Source organism: Chiloscyllium plagiosum, unplaced genomic scaffold (genome assembly GCF_037043375.1).
Source record: "Chiloscyllium plagiosum isolate Xiang-an unplaced genomic scaffold, Cpla_swu_hap1 HiC_scaffold_9, whole genome shotgun sequence".
NCBI classification, from domain to species: Eukaryota; Metazoa; Chordata; class Chondrichthyes; order Orectolobiformes; family Hemiscylliidae; genus Chiloscyllium; species Chiloscyllium plagiosum.
Window position 1 is genome coordinate 6,195,810 of NW_028270147.1, and position 20,543 is coordinate 6,216,352.

A 20,543-nucleotide genomic window follows, 5' to 3' on the forward strand; every position below is an offset into this window, starting at 1 on the left:
TTTTAGACCTTTTAGCTTTTCTAGCATCTTCTCTTGTAATGGCTACCATACTCAACTCTGCCCCTTGACTCTCCTTAATTGTTGGGATATTACTCATGTTTTCCACTGTGAAGACTGACACAAAGTATTTATTAAGTTCTTCACCTGTTTCCTTATTTTCATCACTAGCCTTTCTGCATCAATTTGGAGCAGCCCAATTTCTACTTTTGCCTCTCGTTTGTTTCTTATGTATTGAAAGCTTCCTGGGCTCTCAGCCATTGTTTTGATGGAGTAAATTTATTTTACTTGAAATGTAGCAATGCCCTCATTCCTATAGCTGACATTGTTGGTTTCTGTTTCAGCTCTTGGTCTTTGACGTTGGTGGTACAGATTGGCACCATTATGACTTTTCTAAGGTCACAACTATTGCAGCCTTTGGAATTTATGACCCTCAGCTTGTATGTCATGCTCACGCACATAACATTCGTGTCGTCCTGAAAGGTAACTTTGTTTCTCTAAGTAAACAAATTGTCCTTTAATGCATTGAAGTCTTATTGAGAGCTGCAGAAAGGAACATAAAATTCAAAGCTGTGTACATATGTCCTATGTTTTATTCCTTTATCTGTCAAAAGAATACTTGGATGAGAATTTGAAACGTCATAACATTCCAGGCTACAGACCTTGTGGTAGAGAGTAAGCTTCGTGTAAATTTGGCAGGACAGACTCTGGACTGAAGGGCCTCTTTTGTACTGTATGTTCTATGATCCTGTGATGTCAAACCACCTCAATAATCCCAACAAAACCAGTGATAGCTATTTTCCATTCTATCCATTATGGTAACTCTTACAATATGCATCTTGTTATCATGCCTTCCTTAGAATGGGTTTTTCTACTTTTGTATCAATGTTTTTCCATTTTTGTTTCCCAGGTGGTGTCACAGTGATGTCACTGGACTTTCATAATCTGGCGCACCACTGGGTGTTGGGGAAGTTTGCTTAGTAAAGGCTAGCATAATGGTGACGCTATAACCACTGTCCCTGATTGTTGTTAAAACCAAAAACCCATAAGTTTGTTCATGTCCTTTTTAGGAAAGGAAGTCTATCATTCTTACCAAGTCTGGCATCCATGTGACTGCAGACTCTCAGCAATGTAGTTGACTCTTAACTGCCCTCTGAAATGGACGAAAGTGAGTACTGCAAATGCTGGAGGTCAGAGTCAAGATTAGAGTGGTGCTGCAAAAGCACAGCAGGTCAGACAGCATCCGTGGAGCTGGAAAATCAAAGGTTTGGGCAAAAGCCCTTTTGTCAGGAAAAATGAAGGGCTTTTGCCTGAAACGTCGATTTTTCCTGCTTCTCGGATACTGCCTGACCTGCTGTGTTCTGCCGTCTGAAATGCCCAGCAAGCCACTCCGTTCAATGGGCAAATGGGAATGGGTAATAATAGCTGGCCTAGGTAATGGCACCTCTTGTGAAACATTTTGGGGATGTTTCAGTCATTTAAATGTACTATATCAATATAGGTTGTTTGATATTATTATGATGAAAGCTGCCTCTAATTATTGCAGCAAGTTGACATGCTTCCCACCTGCTTAAATTGCTTTAAATTATAGAATTCAGTTACCATTGTGACATCTACTTCCTGTTCTAATTTTGAGCCAGTAACAGTGAAGAAATGTTCAAAATTAGAACAGGAAGTAGATGTCACAATGGTAACTGAATTCTATAAGAAGCTTTTCTTTTGATCATGGGATGTGGATGTTGCTGAATGGGTCAACATTTCTAGCTGATTGCTCATTGCCCTTAGGTTGCGGCTGAACTGGCACCTTACAGTGCTGTTCAGGAGATTATAATCAAGACTTGAACCCAGTGACAGTGACTGAAGAGTGATTTGACATTCCAGGTCAGAAAGATGTATGGCTTGGGGAACTAGTCGGTAGTGGTACAAATGCGCGTGTAAAGAGAAGGAGTAGGTCATTTGGCACCTAGTGCCTACTCTCCATCGCCCACAACTGGTCAGATTGTGGCTTTGACTTCATATTCCTGTCTACCCAAAATAAACTTGAGTTCCTAAAGTCCTGCCACACACAGTTGTCCATTGGACAATTAAACAGCAAACAGCGGGGTAGCCTCCAAAAATATATCCATCCTCAGTGACATTAATGCAAAGGGTATGCCAGCAGCATTTCCAATAACCTTCGGTTGAAGTTCCAGGTGGGTGATCCATCTTTGCATTCCTCTGAGCTCCCCAGCAACATGGGATGAAAGCTAGAATCTGATTTACTCTGAAATTAAGAAATGGGTGAAAGGATGGGAGGACTGTCATTCGATAGTCATTATGGCCGGGTCTCTGGCTGTGTGGCTCAGAAGGGAAGGGGGGAGAATAGGAGAGGGAGAGTGATAGGAAATATAACCTTGGGGTGATCAAATCGGAGATTCTGTGATCAAGAGTGAGACTCACAGATGATGTGTTCCCTCCTGGGTGCCAGAGTCAGGGATGTCTTGGATTGAATCTACAGGATTCTTGAGGGGGAGGGAGAGCAGCCAAAAGTTGTGGTACACATCTGTAGCAAGGACATAGGTCGGGAAAGGGAGGAAGGCCTGAAAAGAGAATATGGGGAGTTAGGTTGGAAGCTAGGATCAGGACAAGCAGAGTAGTAATCTCAGGATTGCTACCGGTGCCATATACTAATGAGACAAAGAACAGAGAGCGAGTATAGATGGGTGAGTATAGATGGACAGGAGAGAGGGCTTCACATATTTGGCTCATTGAGATACCTTCTGGGGAAGGTGGAACCTGAACTGGAGGAGCACCAATATCCTGGACGGGAGGTTTGTTAGAGCTGTTTGGGAGGTTTTAAACTATATTGGCAGGGGGGTGGGAGCCAGAGCTACGGATCAGATGATGGAGTAGGTAGTGAACAGCCAGATAGAGCAAACACAGTCTGTGAGGAGGGATAAGCACTTGATAGGACAAAAGTGCAGTCAGTGTGATTGATTGAAGTGTGTGGACTTTAATAAGGCATTTGATAATGTTCCTCATGGTAGGTTCATTCAGAAAGTAAGGAGGCATGCAATAAAGGAAACCTGTCTGTCTGGCCTATAGAAGACAGAGTGGTGGTATATGGAAAGTATTCAGCCTGGAGCTGGGCGATCTGTTCTTGGGCCTCTGTTCTTTGTGACTTTTAGAAAAGACGTGGATGAGGAAATGCAAGGGTAGGTTAGTTTGCTAATGACACAAAAGTTTGGTGGAATTGTGGATAGTGTGGAGAGCTATTGTAGGATGCAATGAGCCATTGACAGGATGCAGAACTGGGCTGATAAGTGACAGATGGAGTTCAACTTGGAAAAGTGTGAAGTGATTTATTTTGGAAGATTGAATTTGAATGCAGAATACAGGGATAAAGACAGGATTCTTGGCAGTGTGGAGAAACAGAGGGATCTTGGGGTCCATGTCCATAGATCCCTCAAAGTTGCCACCTAAGTTGATAGAGTTGTTAAGAAGGTGTATGATGTTGGTTTTCATTAGCAGGGGGATTGAGTTTACAACCTGCAAGGTTATGCTGTAGCTCTATCAAGTCCTGGTTAGATCACATTGGAATATTGTGTTCAGTGCTCATTATAGGAAGGATGTGGAAGCTTTAGAGAGGGTGGAGAGGAGATTTACCAGGATGCTGCCTGGACTGGAGAGCATGTCTTATGAAGAAAGATTGAGGGAGCTAGGGTTTTTGTCATTGGAGCGAAGAAGGATGAGAGATGACTTGATAGAGGTGTACAAGATGTTGAGAGGCATAGATTGGACAGTCAGGTGGAAGTGTTTATCATAAGGGGGTATAGTTTTAAGGTAATTGTAACAAGGTTTAGGGGAGATGTCAGAGGTAGGTTCTTTACTCAGGGTATGGTGAATGCTTAGAATGCACTGCCAGCAGTGGTGGTGGTAGAGTGAGATACATCAGGGACATTTAACTGACTCTTGAATAGGCACATAGTACAATAAAGGGTATGTAGGTTAGTCTGGTGTTAAAATAAGATAAAAGGCCGGCACAACATCGAAGGCTGAAGGGCTTGTATTGTGCTGTATAGTTGTATGTTCTGTGTTCTCATTGGAACTGTACCACCATTTCTTCACTGTTACTGGCTCAAAATCCTGAAGCCCTATCCTTATCTAGATACGCCAACAGTGCTGTTGTGAATTACAATTACTCAAGAAAGCATCTTCTCTTGGTCAGTTATTGATGGGGAAACAAATCCTGAACTAGCTAGCAATGCCCACATCCCATGAATGAAGAAAATATGTATATTGCACATTTCCATAATACAAATCAATTGATAAGGTCTGGTAAATTATTTCTGCATTATTTGTACATTTTTCAAATAAAGTTTAAGCTCAAGTTTTGTGAGCAATTTTTAAAAGGAATATATTGTGCATACTCCCAAAAGTGAACAGTCTGCCTTTCACTTCTGACCATCAACAAAAGATGTGAGCAGTTATTACATTTTCAAATTGTTTTGTGTGATTTTTGCTAATTAGTTCTGTTATTTCTGAAAGTTCATGAAAAAGAAGCAAAATTGTAATTTATCTGCAGTGTTTTAACATCTCCCACTTCTTTCAAAGTCTTGTTGAAAGCTCAACTCTCTTTCTCAGTATAAGGGACTGACTTTTCAACTTGTGCTAATGTACATAATTTATATATTTGTCATCTGTTTTAATATATACTTTTGTGAAACTGTATAAGAGCAGCAATCAAAGCAAACTTGAGACTGAGCCATATAAGGTATGTAGAATAGAAGAAATGGGTATGGGAGGAGGCTGCTCTGCCCCTCGGGCCTGCTGCACTATTCAATAGGATCATTGCTGATCCGACGCTCCTCACCCTAATTTTCCTGCCCTTTTCCCCTGGCACCAGTCAAGAATCTGTTGGTCATTGTCACTCAGTCTCAATCTGTCTCAAGGAAATAATAGGACAAGAGACAGGCTTGCTGAAAAAGCCACTTAAAGGTGAGAGGTGCTTAAGAATGAGTGCTAATGCTTAAGACCCAGGCAACTAAAGATACAGCCACCAGTGAAGAGAACCTCAGATGCACAAGAGGTCAGAATTAGAGGGTTGAAGAGAGCTGGAGTTAATGGAGAAAGAGTGGGTAAAGCTAATTAGATTAGATTAGATTACTTAAAGTGTGGAAACTGGCCCTTCGGCCCAACAAGTCCACACCGACCCGCCGAAGCGCAACCCACCCATACCCCTACATTTATCCCTTTAACCTAACACTACGGGCAATTTAGCATGGCCAATTCACCTGACCCGCACATCTTTGAGACTGTGGGAGGAAACCGGAGCACCCGGAGGAAACCCACGCAGACACGGGGAGAATGTGCAAACTCCACAGAGTCAGTCGCCTGAGTCGGGAATTGAACCTGGGTCTCTGGCGCTGTGAGGCAGCAGTGCTGACCACTGTGCCACCGTGCCGCCCACAAAGCCTTGGAGAAATTTTTAAAAATCGGGATGAGAAGTTTTAAATTTGCAGGCTATATGTCCATTTTACACACTTCGAATTTACTGACATGATTGAAAACTCTTCATCAAGACAAAAGAACCTGGTCAAACTTGTTTTGTGACAGATTAGAGGCCACTTAATGCAAAAATCTTTAACAGAGCTGTTTACAAAATACAAAATAAAATTAGATGGATCTATTTAATTCTTATTGTAAGGTATTTTAAAAATTTCATTAAAGTAATTGCTTATGAAGGAACACTAGCAGTTAGAAATATTCACAGAGCAGCTGCAGTTCTGCTGTATGTCACCACCAGTGGCAGTAACGTAGAAACTAGGAGCAGGCGAAGGCCATTCAGCCCTTTGAGTCTGCTCTGCCATTCAGTAAGATTGTGGCTGGTTACTCAACACCATATTTCCATCATCTCCCATACCCTGGATGCATTTAAAATCTAGAAATGTATCTGTCTCTTTCTCGAATATATTCAGTGCCTTGGCTTCCCCAGCCTTCTGTGGTAGAGAATTCTATAGGGTCACTATCCTTCACGTGAAGAAGTTTGTCCTGATCTCCACCCTAAACAGTGTGAGATGTATAGTTACAGGCCATATTATGTTCAAATTCCTGTCTAAAGTTGACCAGGTATGGTCACAGCTTTAAATGGAAAGATGACAGGACACTGTTGTGTTGGAGTGAGTATTCAATCTCTTTTTATTCCTTGACTCCAAAGAAGCATGTCAGGAATTAAAAAGCGAAATGAAGATTAGCGAAAACTGGACTTGGTGTCCAGGATCCTGGCCCAGCCCATGTACTGGTTCTGTCCCAACTGAGATTTTGCTGCCTTTTCTGTCAGTCACAGATCTTTAAGCTCTCAATCTACTGAACTCTAGAATCTTTCTTGTACCTTCTGCATCACAGTGTCTTCCCTTATTAAATTGCCCCTCGATCCACCTCTTTAATTGTTTTTTGTTGCTGCTCTTGCTGTTTCTTTAGGTCAGAAAATTTTGTTTACTCCAGCAATTTACAAGGTAAAAACAATGACTGAAGATGCTGGAAATCAGATTCTGGATTAGTGGTGCTGGAAAAGCACAGCAGTCCAGGCAGCATCCGAGGAGCAGTAAAATTAATGTTTTGGGCAAAATCCCTTCATCAGGAATACAAGCAGAGTGCCTGAAGGGTGGAGAGATAAATGAGAGGAGGGTGGGGGTGGGGGTGGGGAGAAAGTAACAGAGTACAATAGGTGAGTGGGGGAGGGGATGAAGGTGATAGGTCAGGGAGGAAGGTGGAGTAGATAGGTGGAAAAGAAGATAGGCAGGTAGGACAAGTCATGGGGACAGTGCTGAGCTGGAAGTTTGGAACTGGGGTGAGGTGGGGGAAGGGGAAATGAGGAAACTGGTGAAATCCACATTGATGCCCTGGGGTTGAAGTGTTCCGAGGCGGAAGATGAGGCGTTCTTCCTCCAGGCGTCGGGTGGTGAGGGAGCGGCGGTGAAGGAGGCCCAGGACCTGCATGTCCTCGGCAGAGTGGGAGGGGGAGTTGAAATGTTGGGCCACAGGGCAGTGTGGTCGATTAGTGCAGGTGTCCCAGAGATGTTCCCTAAAGCGCTCTGCTAGGAGGCGTCCAGTCTCCCCAATGTAGAGGAGACCGCATCGGGAGCAAAAGATACAATAAATGATATTAGTGGATGTGCAGATAAAACTTTGGATGTGGAAGGCTCCTTTAGGGCCTTGGATGGAGGTGAGGGAGGAGGTGTGGGCGCAGGTTTTGCAATTCCTGTGGTGGCAGGGGAAGGTGCCGTGACAGGAGGGTGTTGTAGGGGGGACGTGGACCTGAGCAGATAGTCACGGAGGGAACGGTCTTTGTGGAAGGCAGAAAGGGATGGGGAGGGAAATATATCCCTGGTGGTGGGGTCCGTTTGGAGGGGTCGGAAATGTCAGCGGATGATTTGGTTTATGCGAAGGTTGGTAGGATGGAAGCTGAACACCAGGATGGAAGCTGTCCTTGTTACAGTTGGAGGGGTGGGGTCTGAGGGCGGAGGTGTGGGATGTGGACGAGATGCATTGGAGGGCATCTTTAACCACCTGGGAAGAGAAATTGCGGTCTTTAAAGAAGGAGGCCATCTGGTGTGTTTTGTGGTGGAACTGGTCCTCCTGGGAGCAGATACGGCGGAAGCAGAGGAATTGGGAATACGGGATGGCATTTTTGCAGGAGGTAGGGTGGGAAGAGGTGTAATCCAGGTAGCTGTGGGAGACGGTGGGTTTGTAAAAAAAAAAAAATGTCGGTGTCAAGTCGGTCGTCATTAATGGAGATGGAGAGGTCCAGGAAGGGGAGGGAGGTGTCAGAGATGGTCCAGGTAAATTTAAGGTCAGGGTGGAATGTGTTGAAGTTGATGAATTGCTCAACCTCCTCGCGGGAGCACAAGGTGGCACCAATGCAGTCATCAATGTAGCGGAGGAAGAGGTGGAGAGTGGTACCGGTGTAATTACGGAAGATGGACTGTTCTATGTAGCCAACAAAGAGACAGGCATAGCTGGGGCCCATACATGTGCCCATGGCTACCCCTTTGGTCTGGAGGAAGTGGGAGGATTCGAAGGAGAAATTAAGGGTGAGGACCAGTTCGGCCATACGAATGAGTGTCGGTGGAAGGGTACTGTTGGGGACGTTGGGAGAGGAAGAAACGGAGGGCTTGGAGGCCCTGGTCATGGCGAATGGAGGTGTAGAGGGATGCTGTGCTTTTCCAGTACCACTAATCCAGAATCCAGCAATTTACAGGAGGGGCTTCTGCAGCATTGGGGGTGCTGTGATTCTGATGAGGCGCACAGGTGCGTCAATATGGCTGTTTTGGTGAATGCAGAAAGCGCTTTGTACACTTTGAAGAGCGTTGAGGTTTCGTGGTGTCCTTGGTGACCTTTATCCCTCACTCAATGCCTCCAATGCCAAACTGACCACTTGTTTCTTTCTCATGGGATCATCGCTGGGCAAGCTGGAAAACAGCATTGATTATACTTCCCAGCCAGAGCTAGAAAGTGCTTGAGAACATTGTTCTGTGAATGGTGCTGTATAAATGTAGATTGTTCCTTTGCTTTTCACCAGGAGATGTGCCAATTAAAAACATATTAGACCATACCCAGCGAATAAATTGGATCAATGATCAAATACAGTTGGCAAAGCAGCAGTTTATGGATGGGATTAACTTGGATCTGGAGGAAGCTGTTGAATTTATGTCTGAAGGATATTACGCTGTAACGCAACTGGTTAATGAAACCACACAAATCTTCCATCGTGAAATACCAGGGTCTCAGGTAACACAGCAATATTTCATTTGAATTGTGCAAACAATTTAGTTCCTGCATAATTGTAAATAAACATTGATTTTTTTTTTCTGGGTGAGTACAAATAATTTCTAGCTGCTTTTTGATCGTGAATTTGCTTGTCACAAAGCTGCGTAGGCTGTAACTCAGCTTAAATGTTTTAGGCTGCATCTGTTTTGAACGAAAATAAAGCAGAATTGGTGATATAGCTGTTATAATTCAGTATTAGGCAAATGAATTGAAGCTCAGCTTCCATGGTGTCACCACAAGTTTGGGAATGATGAGCAGAGGGCAGCCATTCATTTCATTGTTTGAAAGAAAGCACTTCCATGTCCTGATCAGTGTGCTCCCAGAAAGCTACAAATTGTTTCCCTTCAAGTATTTAACTGCATACTTTTTGATTATTTGATTCAAACTGCTTCAGGACATTCAGATTCTCAGACGTTAGTCTGATGTTTCTGGAATACTAATTCAGTGACCTACATTGCCGCCATGTCACCAGCTCCCATTGTAATAGAATGTCCAGTATTGGTCTGCTTCAGTTTCACAGACTAGGAGAAAGTGAGGATTGCAGATACTAGAGAAAAGTGCAGTGCTGGAAAAGCAGGGCCAGTCAGGCAGCATCCAAGGATCCAATGTTTTGGGTGTAAGCCCCTCACGTTCCTGATGAAGGACTTATACCCGAAACATCGACTCTCTTGCTCCTCAGATGCTGCCTGACCTCCTGTGCTTTTCCAGTGCCACATTTTTTTGAATCTGTTTTAGTTTCAACGCACAGTCATATTTGTTTGTAGCTATTTGTGCCTGTAGTTCACTAATCTTATCACATACATGCAAAGTAACCCAAAGGAAATTAGATTTTCTCACTTCCTCCTTGCTCTGGATGTACCTGATAACTTATTTGCTACTCTAGTAGCATCTGACTCCCCAGGGTATTCTGCATATTCAGCATTTCTCTTGTGTTCTCATCTGATTCCCATGCTCCTTCTGAGTTGAGTTAGTTCCCCAGTAATAGCAGTAAAGCTTCCCATGGGAAATTGGTCCTGACTCTGTTTAGTTCCCGTCCATGGTACTGTTCAGGTCTCCAAGCCTGTCACAATGGCCCTGTATTTTAAGGCTGTCTTCCCTGCTCCATTTTTCCAGTCTCTCCCTGAGCTGCTGAGTCAGCTTTGGGCCCTGGACTTTGCTGTGACTCCTCTTGCTTGGCAGTCTGGTCACCCATTCCCTCATTCTCCCTGTATCCTCGTAAACCACAGGGTTGTCACCCCTGAAAATGTGTAACCATAGTGCTCACCTGGACAAGTGCAGCATTGTGATATGAGCTGCTGCCCAAGTTCCATAACCTGGAGCTCAAACTGCTGCAAATGGCAAATCAAGAAAATAAACTAGCTGGTCTGTCTGTTCATTTGCTCGCTTCATGATAGTACTCTCTTTTTCTCTTTCCTCACTCCTCCAGCAAAAGTTACTCATTTCACCTTCTTTCCATTAAGTTTCACCACCAATCTGTCTCGGTGTGGTCCATCACTACCTTCTCAGTTCATAGTACCCAAGTTTCATTTCATCTGCAGGTTTGAAACAGACATAGATAGACAAGACAAAGAACCTAGATTTTGAAAATGCAATACTAATTCCAGGGGAGCACACTACTGTATTTCTTCCTGTAGTCTGAGAAACAAGTACTCACCATCACTCTGTTTCCTGTCAACCAACTACATTTCCATTTGCTATGGTTTGTCACAACTGGATGCCTTAGGAGAGGAGATTAAAACTGTACAGATGTAGGTGACCTTTTGGGCATTAAACCTGGCTAAGATTTTGATAACCTAAGATTTGATGATCCTGAGTCACTACTTTCCCTGATGCTATCACACTCATGATATCAAATCCTGAATGCTTGGAGATTTTCATTCTGATTAAATCCATGCATACGTGTGAACTGTGTTAATGTTTATGAAAAACCATATCTATCCATTATTGATATCTCGTACAATAGTTAACTACTTTTTAAATTGGCACTTAGGTCACATTTGACGTGGCTTGGAAGCCAGGATGCGTAGATGGCCGGTGCTATGATTATGCAGCAATTGCAGCATCTTGTGACTTTATATTTGTGATGTCGTATGATATGCAGAGTCAGATTTGGGACGATTGCATTGCAAAGGCAAATGCACCATATGACCAGACGTTAGTGGGTATGTACAGTATAACTGTCTGACTTCAGGTTTGACCTGCCCTGTGTTATGTTAATCTAAGGATGTCTCTTTTTATTTGACCCATTTAGGTTATTTAGACTATCTCAAGCTCAGCATTCCTCCTGTGAAAATCGTGATGGGAGTTCCATGGTATGGTTATGACTATCCTTGCTTACAGCTGCTTGAGGTAAGGTCTTGTCTGAGTGCCTTTCAGTTAATCTAATTATTTGCAAACAGTTCCATTGATAGTTTTGCTTGGAGAAATGAGTAGGTATTTATTTCTTGTGAAATACATAGAAGTCAGTTTATCTGTAACATAGCCCTCTGATACGTTAGGTGCACTGACTGTTAATTTTTGTTTTACTTTTAATCTCTCTCCTCCATTCACCAATTTTACTTGAACCATTGGTATTTACTCTGGGTTCACTTCGTTTATGTTGTTCAATTTTGTTTTGCTGACAAATTTTTATTAACTGCTTTTATCCTAGGTTATGAATCATGAGCTGCTTAGATCTTTTCTCAAACTTTGCAGTTTTAGAGTACTGAAAACAGCAAATGCTGGAGATCACAGTGGGCCAAGCAGCATGCATGGAGAGAGAGCAAGCTAACATTTAGAGTCTAGAAGACTCTCCAGAGCTGAAGTAAAGCTTCGACCAGGCAGCATTTATGCTACACTGGGTAGTGGAGTTGGGCCAGGGTGGCGGTGGCGAGAATAGAGTGCTGGTGGAGAAAAGACTTTGTGTCCTGCTCTTGTGCCCCATGTGTCTGTCCTTGGCATGCTGCAATGTTCCAGTGAATCACAGTGCGAACTGGAGGAACAACATCTCATCTTCAGTCTAGGCACTTGCCAGCATTTTGGACTTACTGTTGAGTTCAGCACCTTCAGATTGTGAACCTGCTCCCATTCCTTTCATTTCTGACAGCTTTACTTGTTACGTTCTCTGTCGTCATGTCCTTTCCCCTTCCCTCCACCCCAGTGGGACTGTTTGTTCTTTGCAGTCCGATAGTTAGACACACCATTGTTCTGCCATTCTCGCATTCCAATCACTTAATTGGCTCGATCAGCAACCTTCCTACCCCAGCACTCCAACATCCCCGCCCCTCAGTACTTCAAATCAGCTCTGATGTTGCGTCATCTCAACTCGAAACGTTAGCTTCTCTGTATAGATACTGCCTGATGCACTGTGATCTCCAGCATTTTTTTTTCAGTACAGATTCCAGCATCTGCAATAATTTGCTCCTACACTTTTAGAGTAAGCTATTTGACTGCTGAAGCCTTTCCATCATTTCATTTGATCCGAACTGATTTTTCTCAAATCCAGTTACTTGGCTTTGTTCTATAACCCTTTGTACTGAACTACTCTCTCTCCTGTCAAGTATGTTATCTCCCAAATCTTGCTCATCGTTCTGAAAGCTCAGATACATTTGAATCTCTCCAATCATGTCTATCTCCAGCATTATACTAAATTGATTTATACTGAAGTTATAAGTGCCATCCTCTTTAGCTAACAATGGTAAACTATTCCTCCTATTCCTTTGTGATTGATCTACAATGAAATTGTTCATCAGCCATGAAATTCAGTGCCCATGGGTCTTCCAGGGATTAGACATTTCACCATCTAGTGGATTTTCAGGTTTACTGTCTCAACTTGCTGTTTTAAGTATCTGCTCCAACCTTTCTACTATAATGGCCAAAACACTCAGCACTGTAGTCAAAGTGGATACACACCATTCTCGCATGTGCTCTCCTGTTCTTTCTGCTTGTGTCCGATCAGACACAGTCCATTTGAGGAACAGTTAAGGATGGAACTGGGAAAAGACAGAGGCATCCTAAACACAGACTTGAGGGGAGAAGACACAAATTTTAAAAATCCACTATCTGCACTCTCCTTTGTTTTCAGAAAAAATTTTATTTTTAAAAAAAATGCTGGGGACAAGAAGCATTGGAAAGTAAACAATCAGCCATACTCTCCTTGGAATGATGAACCTGACTGGCGCTTGTCATTTGTTGAGGAGACAGAGTTTTAATCAGACTGCTGCTGGTCATTGGTTGCTCCAGGTACCTGACACATGCATGGGCTCAGGCACACACATGCGCACCCTCCTGTGGAGCACTGTCCATTAATGACAGGTATTCACACATCAAGCTAACGGACTCCAGGAAGAGTCTGAGTAGCTACAGCCTGCTCGCTATGTAAAAGGCCCCATTCTTTGACTTGGTGCTATTGGACTTTGGCTCCTTAAGTCAAGTTAATCCATCTCTTCTAGCCAATAGGGTCCATCTTTCTGTACCCATTAGCAGTGTGGGCTGTATGAAGACATGTTGATGGTGGTAACCTAATGAAAATTATGAATGTAATGTATTTTCTAATGCCTCCAATTAGCAGGTTTATTGCTCCTCACCAGAGAGTCGATGGCATTTGTGGGACATATCTTGTCGTGAGGGACGATACTTTTATCTTTTCTTTCTTTAAAGCATCCCTCCTGAAGATGATTTGTGCCTCCCCTGTAACCAATTGTACCCAGTAGAGAAATCTGGACTGACTCCACAAAGACTGTGTAGGAGTGAGCCCTGCTGATCCCCAGACAGAGCCAGCCAGATCATGTTTTAGCTCATAATCCTGAACCAACCAGTACTCGTAAATGAGCAAGGAGGAAATGGGGGAAATCTGGAGTGGGTCTGGAACCCTGAAAAGCTATTCTTTTTCTACGTATTCGTGTCACTCCCTTTATGTTTGATCTACTTGTCCCCACTGACTATTGTGAACCTGATAGCCAGTATTTAGACAGGATTAATAAATGATCTCTATTATGAAGGTGCCCCTATATAGTAGTGATCAGAAGATGATTGTGTGTTGGATTACACTTTTGAGGGACAGAACAGTGAATGTAAGATTAGCATTTCAAGTTTGAATAATAAGAATGATTAGGGTATGAAAACAGATGGCTAAATTGAACAGAAAAGTTAGGCTTAAAGGTGTAGTAAAAAATGGGAGTAGGCCATTTGCTAATTGAAAGACTAGGGAGTTAATGAAGATAAATAACAAACTGACAGATGAACAGGTCCTTGACCTGTCTTCACTGTAGATACCTTCAAACTCTCATCAAGTCACATTCATCCATCTCCTGTGGTTGCTAACCTACACCTGGCTTTTGGGTCAACAGCATCCTAATTTAATTCTTGCCTTTTTATCAATCCCTCATAATCTCTTTCCTCCACCTATCTGTATGATCTTCTCCAGTATCAGTAACCCCTAGATCTCTACATTGTCATTTCAGGTCTCTTTGAACTATGTTTGGGCTGTTTGTAACTGTTTTTTTTGTTTTAAGGCATTTATAAATTCTATCGTTCCGTGTTTGTAAATTTTCCTTGGGGAGTTTGTGGGATAGTGTTTGGGATTTTGTGGGACAATATTTTCAAATACTGCTTGTTTTGAGAGATGGGCTTTTTCTTGGACCCCCCACACCCTCAGCTGATTTGCCTCGCTTTAATTTTGACTTGTGGTCCCATTGCTTAAGGCTGCCCCGCCAAAGATATTTCTGTCTGTCTGAACATATCAACTGAATCCCACCACAATCAGATCTACAAAACAACCTTGATTATCCAAACGAGATGGGAGGGGAATATTTTGTTCAGATAACTGTTCAGGTAACATTTTTACAGGACCTCGATCTTGTTCAGATAATTGATCAGATTTTTATTTAAAGTTGTATTTTTCTCCATTCTTCTTCACTAATTTCCTGATTTAAAGTGATTTTTAATTTTATTGTTACTAGTGCCCTCCTTCCTAAAGTGTAAGGTTAATGTTCCCTGATTGTCATAGAATCCTGATAGTATGGAAGCTGGCTACTCAGCCCAGCTAGTCCACACTGACCCTCCAAAGAGCATCCCATGCTGTCCCTGTAGCCATGCATTTCTCATGGCTAATCCACCTAACCTACGCATTCCTATACACTGAAATTTAGCAAGGTCAATCCACCTATCCTGCACAACTTTTGGACAGTAGGAGGAAACCCATGCAGACATGGGGAGAATGTGCAAACTCCTCACAGTTGCTCAGACCCTGGTGTTGCAAGACAGCAGTGCTAAGCAGTGAGGCAACGTATTGTGCAGGACTGTCTAGCCACCTTATTTTGGAGATCAGTCATGCCATTCCTGCATTTGGGAAGTTCCCAAAGTAATTTTGACAATTTCGAGTGTAGGTTTGAAAATAGGTGAATTGTGAATATTGTACTGTTTAAAGAAAACTCTTCTCCTATTTCTATATTTCAGGCTGGTCGGTGTACAATCCGAAGCATTCCTTTCAGAGGTGCACCTTGCAGTGATTTGGCTGGACCTCAAGTCCCATATAAAGATCTCATGCGTTTGCTGCCCAGATCAATCACTGGCAGGTTTTGGGATGATGTTCAGAAAGCCCCGTATTTTATCTACAAGGTAATACCGATCACAGTAAAACAAAAGCTAAATAACACACATCCTGAAAGTCTGAAATAAAAACAAACAAAAAAATTCAGATCTGGCAGTGTCAGCTAAAGGGCAAAAGCAAAGGGAACAGATTTAAACATTAGCACTATATTTGTATCAGCAAATGCTGTGTACTTTCGTTTTTTTTTGTCTTTTTTGTTCATGTAGTAAAGATCAGCCTTGGCAGAGTGCCAGCAGTGTCTTTCTTAACTCAATGTTTGAGTATAGGATTGAGCAAAGTTCAAAATGTCTGTCTGGGTTTGCAGGGTTAAGATGTTGTAATTCTAGAACTGACAAAAAAACAGTGGGAGTTAGCAAAATACCAGAAGAGCTCCTGTTTTATTTTACACTGAAACAAAAATAGAGATTGCTGGAAAAGCTCAGCAGGCAGGTCTGGTGGCATATGTCAAACAAAATCAGAATTAACGTTTCAGGTCCAGTAGGTAACCCTTCCTTGCTGCCCACCCATCATCTGCATATAAACCAACATTTTCATAGTTACTATCAATTCTGAGGAAAGGTCACTGGACTCGAAGCATTACCTTTAATTTTTCTTCTCATTTACTTTAATTTCTCTTCACAGATGCTGCCAGACCTGCTGAGCTTTTCCAGACATTTGTTGTTTCTGATTTACAGCATCCACAGTTCTTTTGTTTCTTTAAATTCTCTTCTTCTATGTCGTAAGCGGTTGAAATTGTCTGCTCACTCCCTCACTTGTGCCTATTGTGAGGAAGGCTTGTCTGTTTTGAGGGCTTTGGTGTGAAGGTGGGAGGTGGGTGGGGGGGGGCAATAACAGCCTTTCCTCTAATTTTCTGAACACTGACTGATGTCAGTGTGTGGCAGCAAAGTCCTGTACTGGGAGTCGGTGCAGTGATCACACAGGAACATGGAGCAGCTGCACACATCGTAAAGGCAATGTTGGCCAACAGTGAATTCAGCTGTTGATTCCTTGGCAGTGGCACTTTGTCATAAAGCTGAAGGCTGGCATTGACTAGTGCAGGGCACAGCAGGGAGCCCAGTCAGTTGGCATGCTGTGTGTCTGATGCTTTTCTGATTGTTGTACAGAAATGACGATTCACCTGCCAAATGACAACAGTGGACCTGTGATGTGGTGTGAATGAGAGTCCACATGGTCTTTAGTTGTACCTTAAATATGGCACCTGAAGTGATGGTGCTAGCTTAGGATGCACCTTGGGGGTGAGAGAAACCCTCTGGGGGCTGAAAGAGTGGAAGGAGGTCACTTGCTAAGTATGGCTGTGACCCCAGTGTCCATGGGGAGTTGCAGCTCAGCTGAGCAGCAGTTTTTGACTCAGGGTTTGGAGCTCATCAGAGCCCAGGATCAGTAGTTGTGCAGTGAAGCTTGCATTGGGACTTCTGAAAGGCAAGGATCAGTCTTCTGCTCAGAACAGAGAGAGATTATGTTGATGGTTAGATTTTGGGATGCAGTTTCGAGATCCTCAGGGTCTCAGAAGAGCTTGAGCAACTCTGACGCACATAATCGTTGAGGTCATCTTAGTTAAAATTCTTTTGAAATAAGACAGATTTTGTGGCTTTCCAAAATCACTGCAATCTGGTGAGGTTGCTGAGAATATTGCTGAGATTAGTCTGGGTGATATCTGTCATTTTAACGTGTGGTTTGTGGTGTGTTTGACCCCAGTTCGGTAGTTAATGTTCATGCTTACTTCCTGTTAATTCTATATGTTAGAGAGTTAATTAAAAATTGAAAGTTATTCTGTTGGATTAAAACCATGGAATCATGTGGCTTTGTATGCCAATAAATACTTTAAATTTCAATTGTCATCCACTCAACTAACGTTATTGATCCCTGAACAAGTTATAATCGTAATTGGGAGCAGTGAAGTTGGTCTTGTGTAACATTGACAAATGTTGTAGTCTAGACTAGGATTGGAACTTTTTACATCCTTTAGGTTTGATTAGTTGTTTTTCCTCCTGACTAGCCTCCCATTTTCCATTGTGATAATGATATAGATTATAACTATCATTAGAAGCCTCCATGATTTCACCCTTCTCTATCTTTGATATTTCTGCCATCCTCCATTCTGGTTTCAGTCCATGTATAGTTTTCATTGCTCAACGAAGGTGGACACACCTTGAATTATCTAGTTCCTAAGCGATAGAATTTCATTCCAAAACCTCTTCTGCTCTTTCTGTCTTCATTTCTGTTCCTTTAAAACCCACTACTTTGTCCTTTTGGTTGCTTGTCCCTGTGCAGTTTGATAATCTTCACTGAAATGCCCTGAGATACTGTAATAATGCTACATAAATACAACTTAATTCTGTGCTTGATCATACCTCAGACATTCCATTGTATTGACAATATTAAACACGATAAAACTATGACAATCGTCTTTTGGATTAACTGTACAGCTATGCTGGGACATGTTGGCTGTAAGCATTTAACACAATCAGATAAACCTGTCGTCTTATTTAACAGTAACTAATCGATTGAATAATTTGTACTTTAGCTCTTATCTGTCACTGATTTTCTTGGCAGGTTAACGATACATACCATCAGGTCTGGTATGATGATCCACAGAGTATTTCAATTAAGGCAGCGATTATCAGAAAGCTGAATCTCCGTGGAATAGGCATGTGGAATGGAAACCTCTTAAACTATGATGATCCTAAAGCAGCAATACAAACTAAAGAAATGTGGAATGCACTGAACCCTTTCTGAACAAATCTTCAGTGACTTTTGTTCTTAAACTCCAAAATGTAATTATTTAGCAACTGCAACTATACATTGCAAGCATTGAACCATTGATTCCAATATTAGAAATTGACCTAATGCAGATCTATGGAGCAGGTATGAAATGTTTCTCACAAATGTCTATTCAATGAGAAGCAGACAAGTGTTTTGCAACATCTTAAACTGTTTACAAAGTGCACAGACTGTGTCAGCCATCAGACTGACAGTACAGGTTAAACTTTGAACCCCTGCTAAATACTTAGGGAACAGTTCGGTTTTCCTGTTGGTTGGAAATGAATTACAACATACACACGTGTGCTGTGTTTGTTTTTCACAATCTTTGATGTTTGTCAGTGTTATCGTTTTGAGCTTCCTAACTTAATTTTCATTATCTACATTGAGGTTTGAATAGTTTGGCAAAGTCATGTTTGCTCTTACTAATTTTCAATTAATATTGCAAGGCACTGCAACTATTTGACTTTTAATCTTTCCAAGTGATTTTATAATTTCCTGTTCTTTAAAGATACTTTAGCTTTTCTACAAAATAAAATGTTGTTTTCAAAGTTTTAGTGGTGGTGCTTGAGGGGATTGGAAACTGTGTGAGAATTTAAAATGCAATTTTAAGTAACTCCAGATAATGGTCTAGCCATCTCAGTAAGGGTACAACTCCAGTGTGGAAGTTGCAAGATCAAAGTAAAATCTGAATAAAGATACAGAAGAGAGAAGAAAAATGCTTCGGCAAAGACAGAAACTCCCCTTGTCCCTGGAAAACTGTAAACAATTTATACCACAGTAACTTAGGAGAGGTGATGGCCCAGTGTTATTAATGCCTGTGTTTGAATCCCACCATGGGAGCTGGCAGAAATTTGAATTCAATAAAAATAAATCTGGAGTTAAGAATCTACTGTTGACAGTGAAGTAAGGCCCTTTAGTCATTTCAACTCCACTTAGACCATAAGACCATAAGACATAGGAGTGGAAGTAAGGCCATTCGGCCCATCAAGTCCACTCCGCCATTCAATCATGGCTGATGCGCATTTCAGCTCCACTTACCAGCGTTCTCCCCGTAGCCCTTAATTCCTCGAGACAACAAGAATCTATCAATCTCGGCCTTGAAGACATTTAGCGTCCCGGCTTCCACTGCACTCCGTGGCAATGAATTCCACAGGCCCACCACTCTCTGGCTGAAGAAATGCCTCCGCATTTCTGTTCTGAAATGACCCCCTCTAATTCTAAGGCTGTGTCCACGGGTCCTAGTCTCCTCGTTTAACTGAAACAATTTCCTAGCATCCACCTTTTCCAAGCCATGTATTATTTTGTACGTCTCTATTAAGTCTCCCCTTAATCTTCTAAACTCCAACGAATACAATCCCAGTATCCTCAGCCGTTCCTCATATGTTAGACCTGTCATTCCAGGGATCATCCGTGTGAATCTCCGCTGGACACGTTCCAGTGCCAGTATGTCCTTCCTGAGGTGTGGGGACCAAAACTGGACACAGTACTCCAAATGGGGCCTAACCAGAGCTTTATAAACTTACCTGCACTCTCCCCGTAGCCCTAAATTCCTTGCGAGATCAAGAATTGATCAGTCTCTCCCTTGAAGACATTTAATGTCCCAGCCTCGACTGCGCTCTGTGGGAATGAATTCCACAGGTCTACCACTCTCTGGCTGAAGAAATGTCTCCTCATTTCTGTTCTAAATTGACCCCCACTAATTCTAAGGCTGTGTCCACCCTTTCTAAGCCATGCATTATCCTGTAAGTTTCTAATAGATCTCCCCTCAACCATCTAAACTCTAATGAATACAATCCCAAGATCCTCAGCTGTTCATCGTATGTTAGGCCTACCACTCCAGGGATCATCTGTGTGAATCTCTGCTGGACACGCTCCAGTGCCAGTATGTCCTTCCTGAGGCATGGGGCCCAAATTTGGACACCGTATTCCAAATGGGGCCTAACTAGAATTTTATAAAGTCTCAGAAGCACATCGCTGCTTTTATATTCCACCCCCTCTTGAGATAAATGACAACATTACATTCGCTTTCTTAATCATGGACTCAACCTGCAAGTTAACCCTTAGAATCCTGAATTAGTGTTCCCAGATCCCTTTGTACTTTGGCTTTATGAATTTTCTCTCCGTTTAGAAAATAGTCCGTCCCTGTACTCTTTCTTCCAAAGTGCAAGACCTCACACTTGCTCACGTTGAATTTCATCAGCCATTTCCTGGACCACTCTTAAACTATCTAAATCTTTCTGCAGCCTCCTCACCTCAGTACTACCTGCCTGTCCGCCTAACTTTGTATCATCGGCAAACTTCACCAGAATGCCCCCAGTACCTTCATCTAGATCATCAATATATAAATAGAACAGCTGCGGCTCCAACATTGAACCCTGCAGGACACT

At 42.5% G+C, this 20,543-nt stretch overlaps 1 protein-coding gene across 1 annotated transcript; it reads left to right on the top strand.

The window, feature by feature from the left end:
- Positions 1-315: 315 nt before the first annotated feature.
- Positions 316-18,707, top strand: ctbs (chitobiase, di-N-acetyl-). The gene is made up of 6 exons (XM_087990375.1): positions 316-480; positions 8,557-8,765; positions 10,795-10,966; positions 11,056-11,153; positions 15,240-15,401; positions 17,947-18,707. The coding sequence occupies exons 2-6, from the start codon at positions 8,643-8,645 to the stop codon at positions 18,127-18,129; spliced, it is 738 nt and encodes a 245-aa protein (XP_087846501.1). The 5' UTR covers positions 316-480; positions 8,557-8,642; the 3' UTR covers positions 18,130-18,707.
- Positions 18,708-20,543: the final 1,836 nt, after the last annotated feature.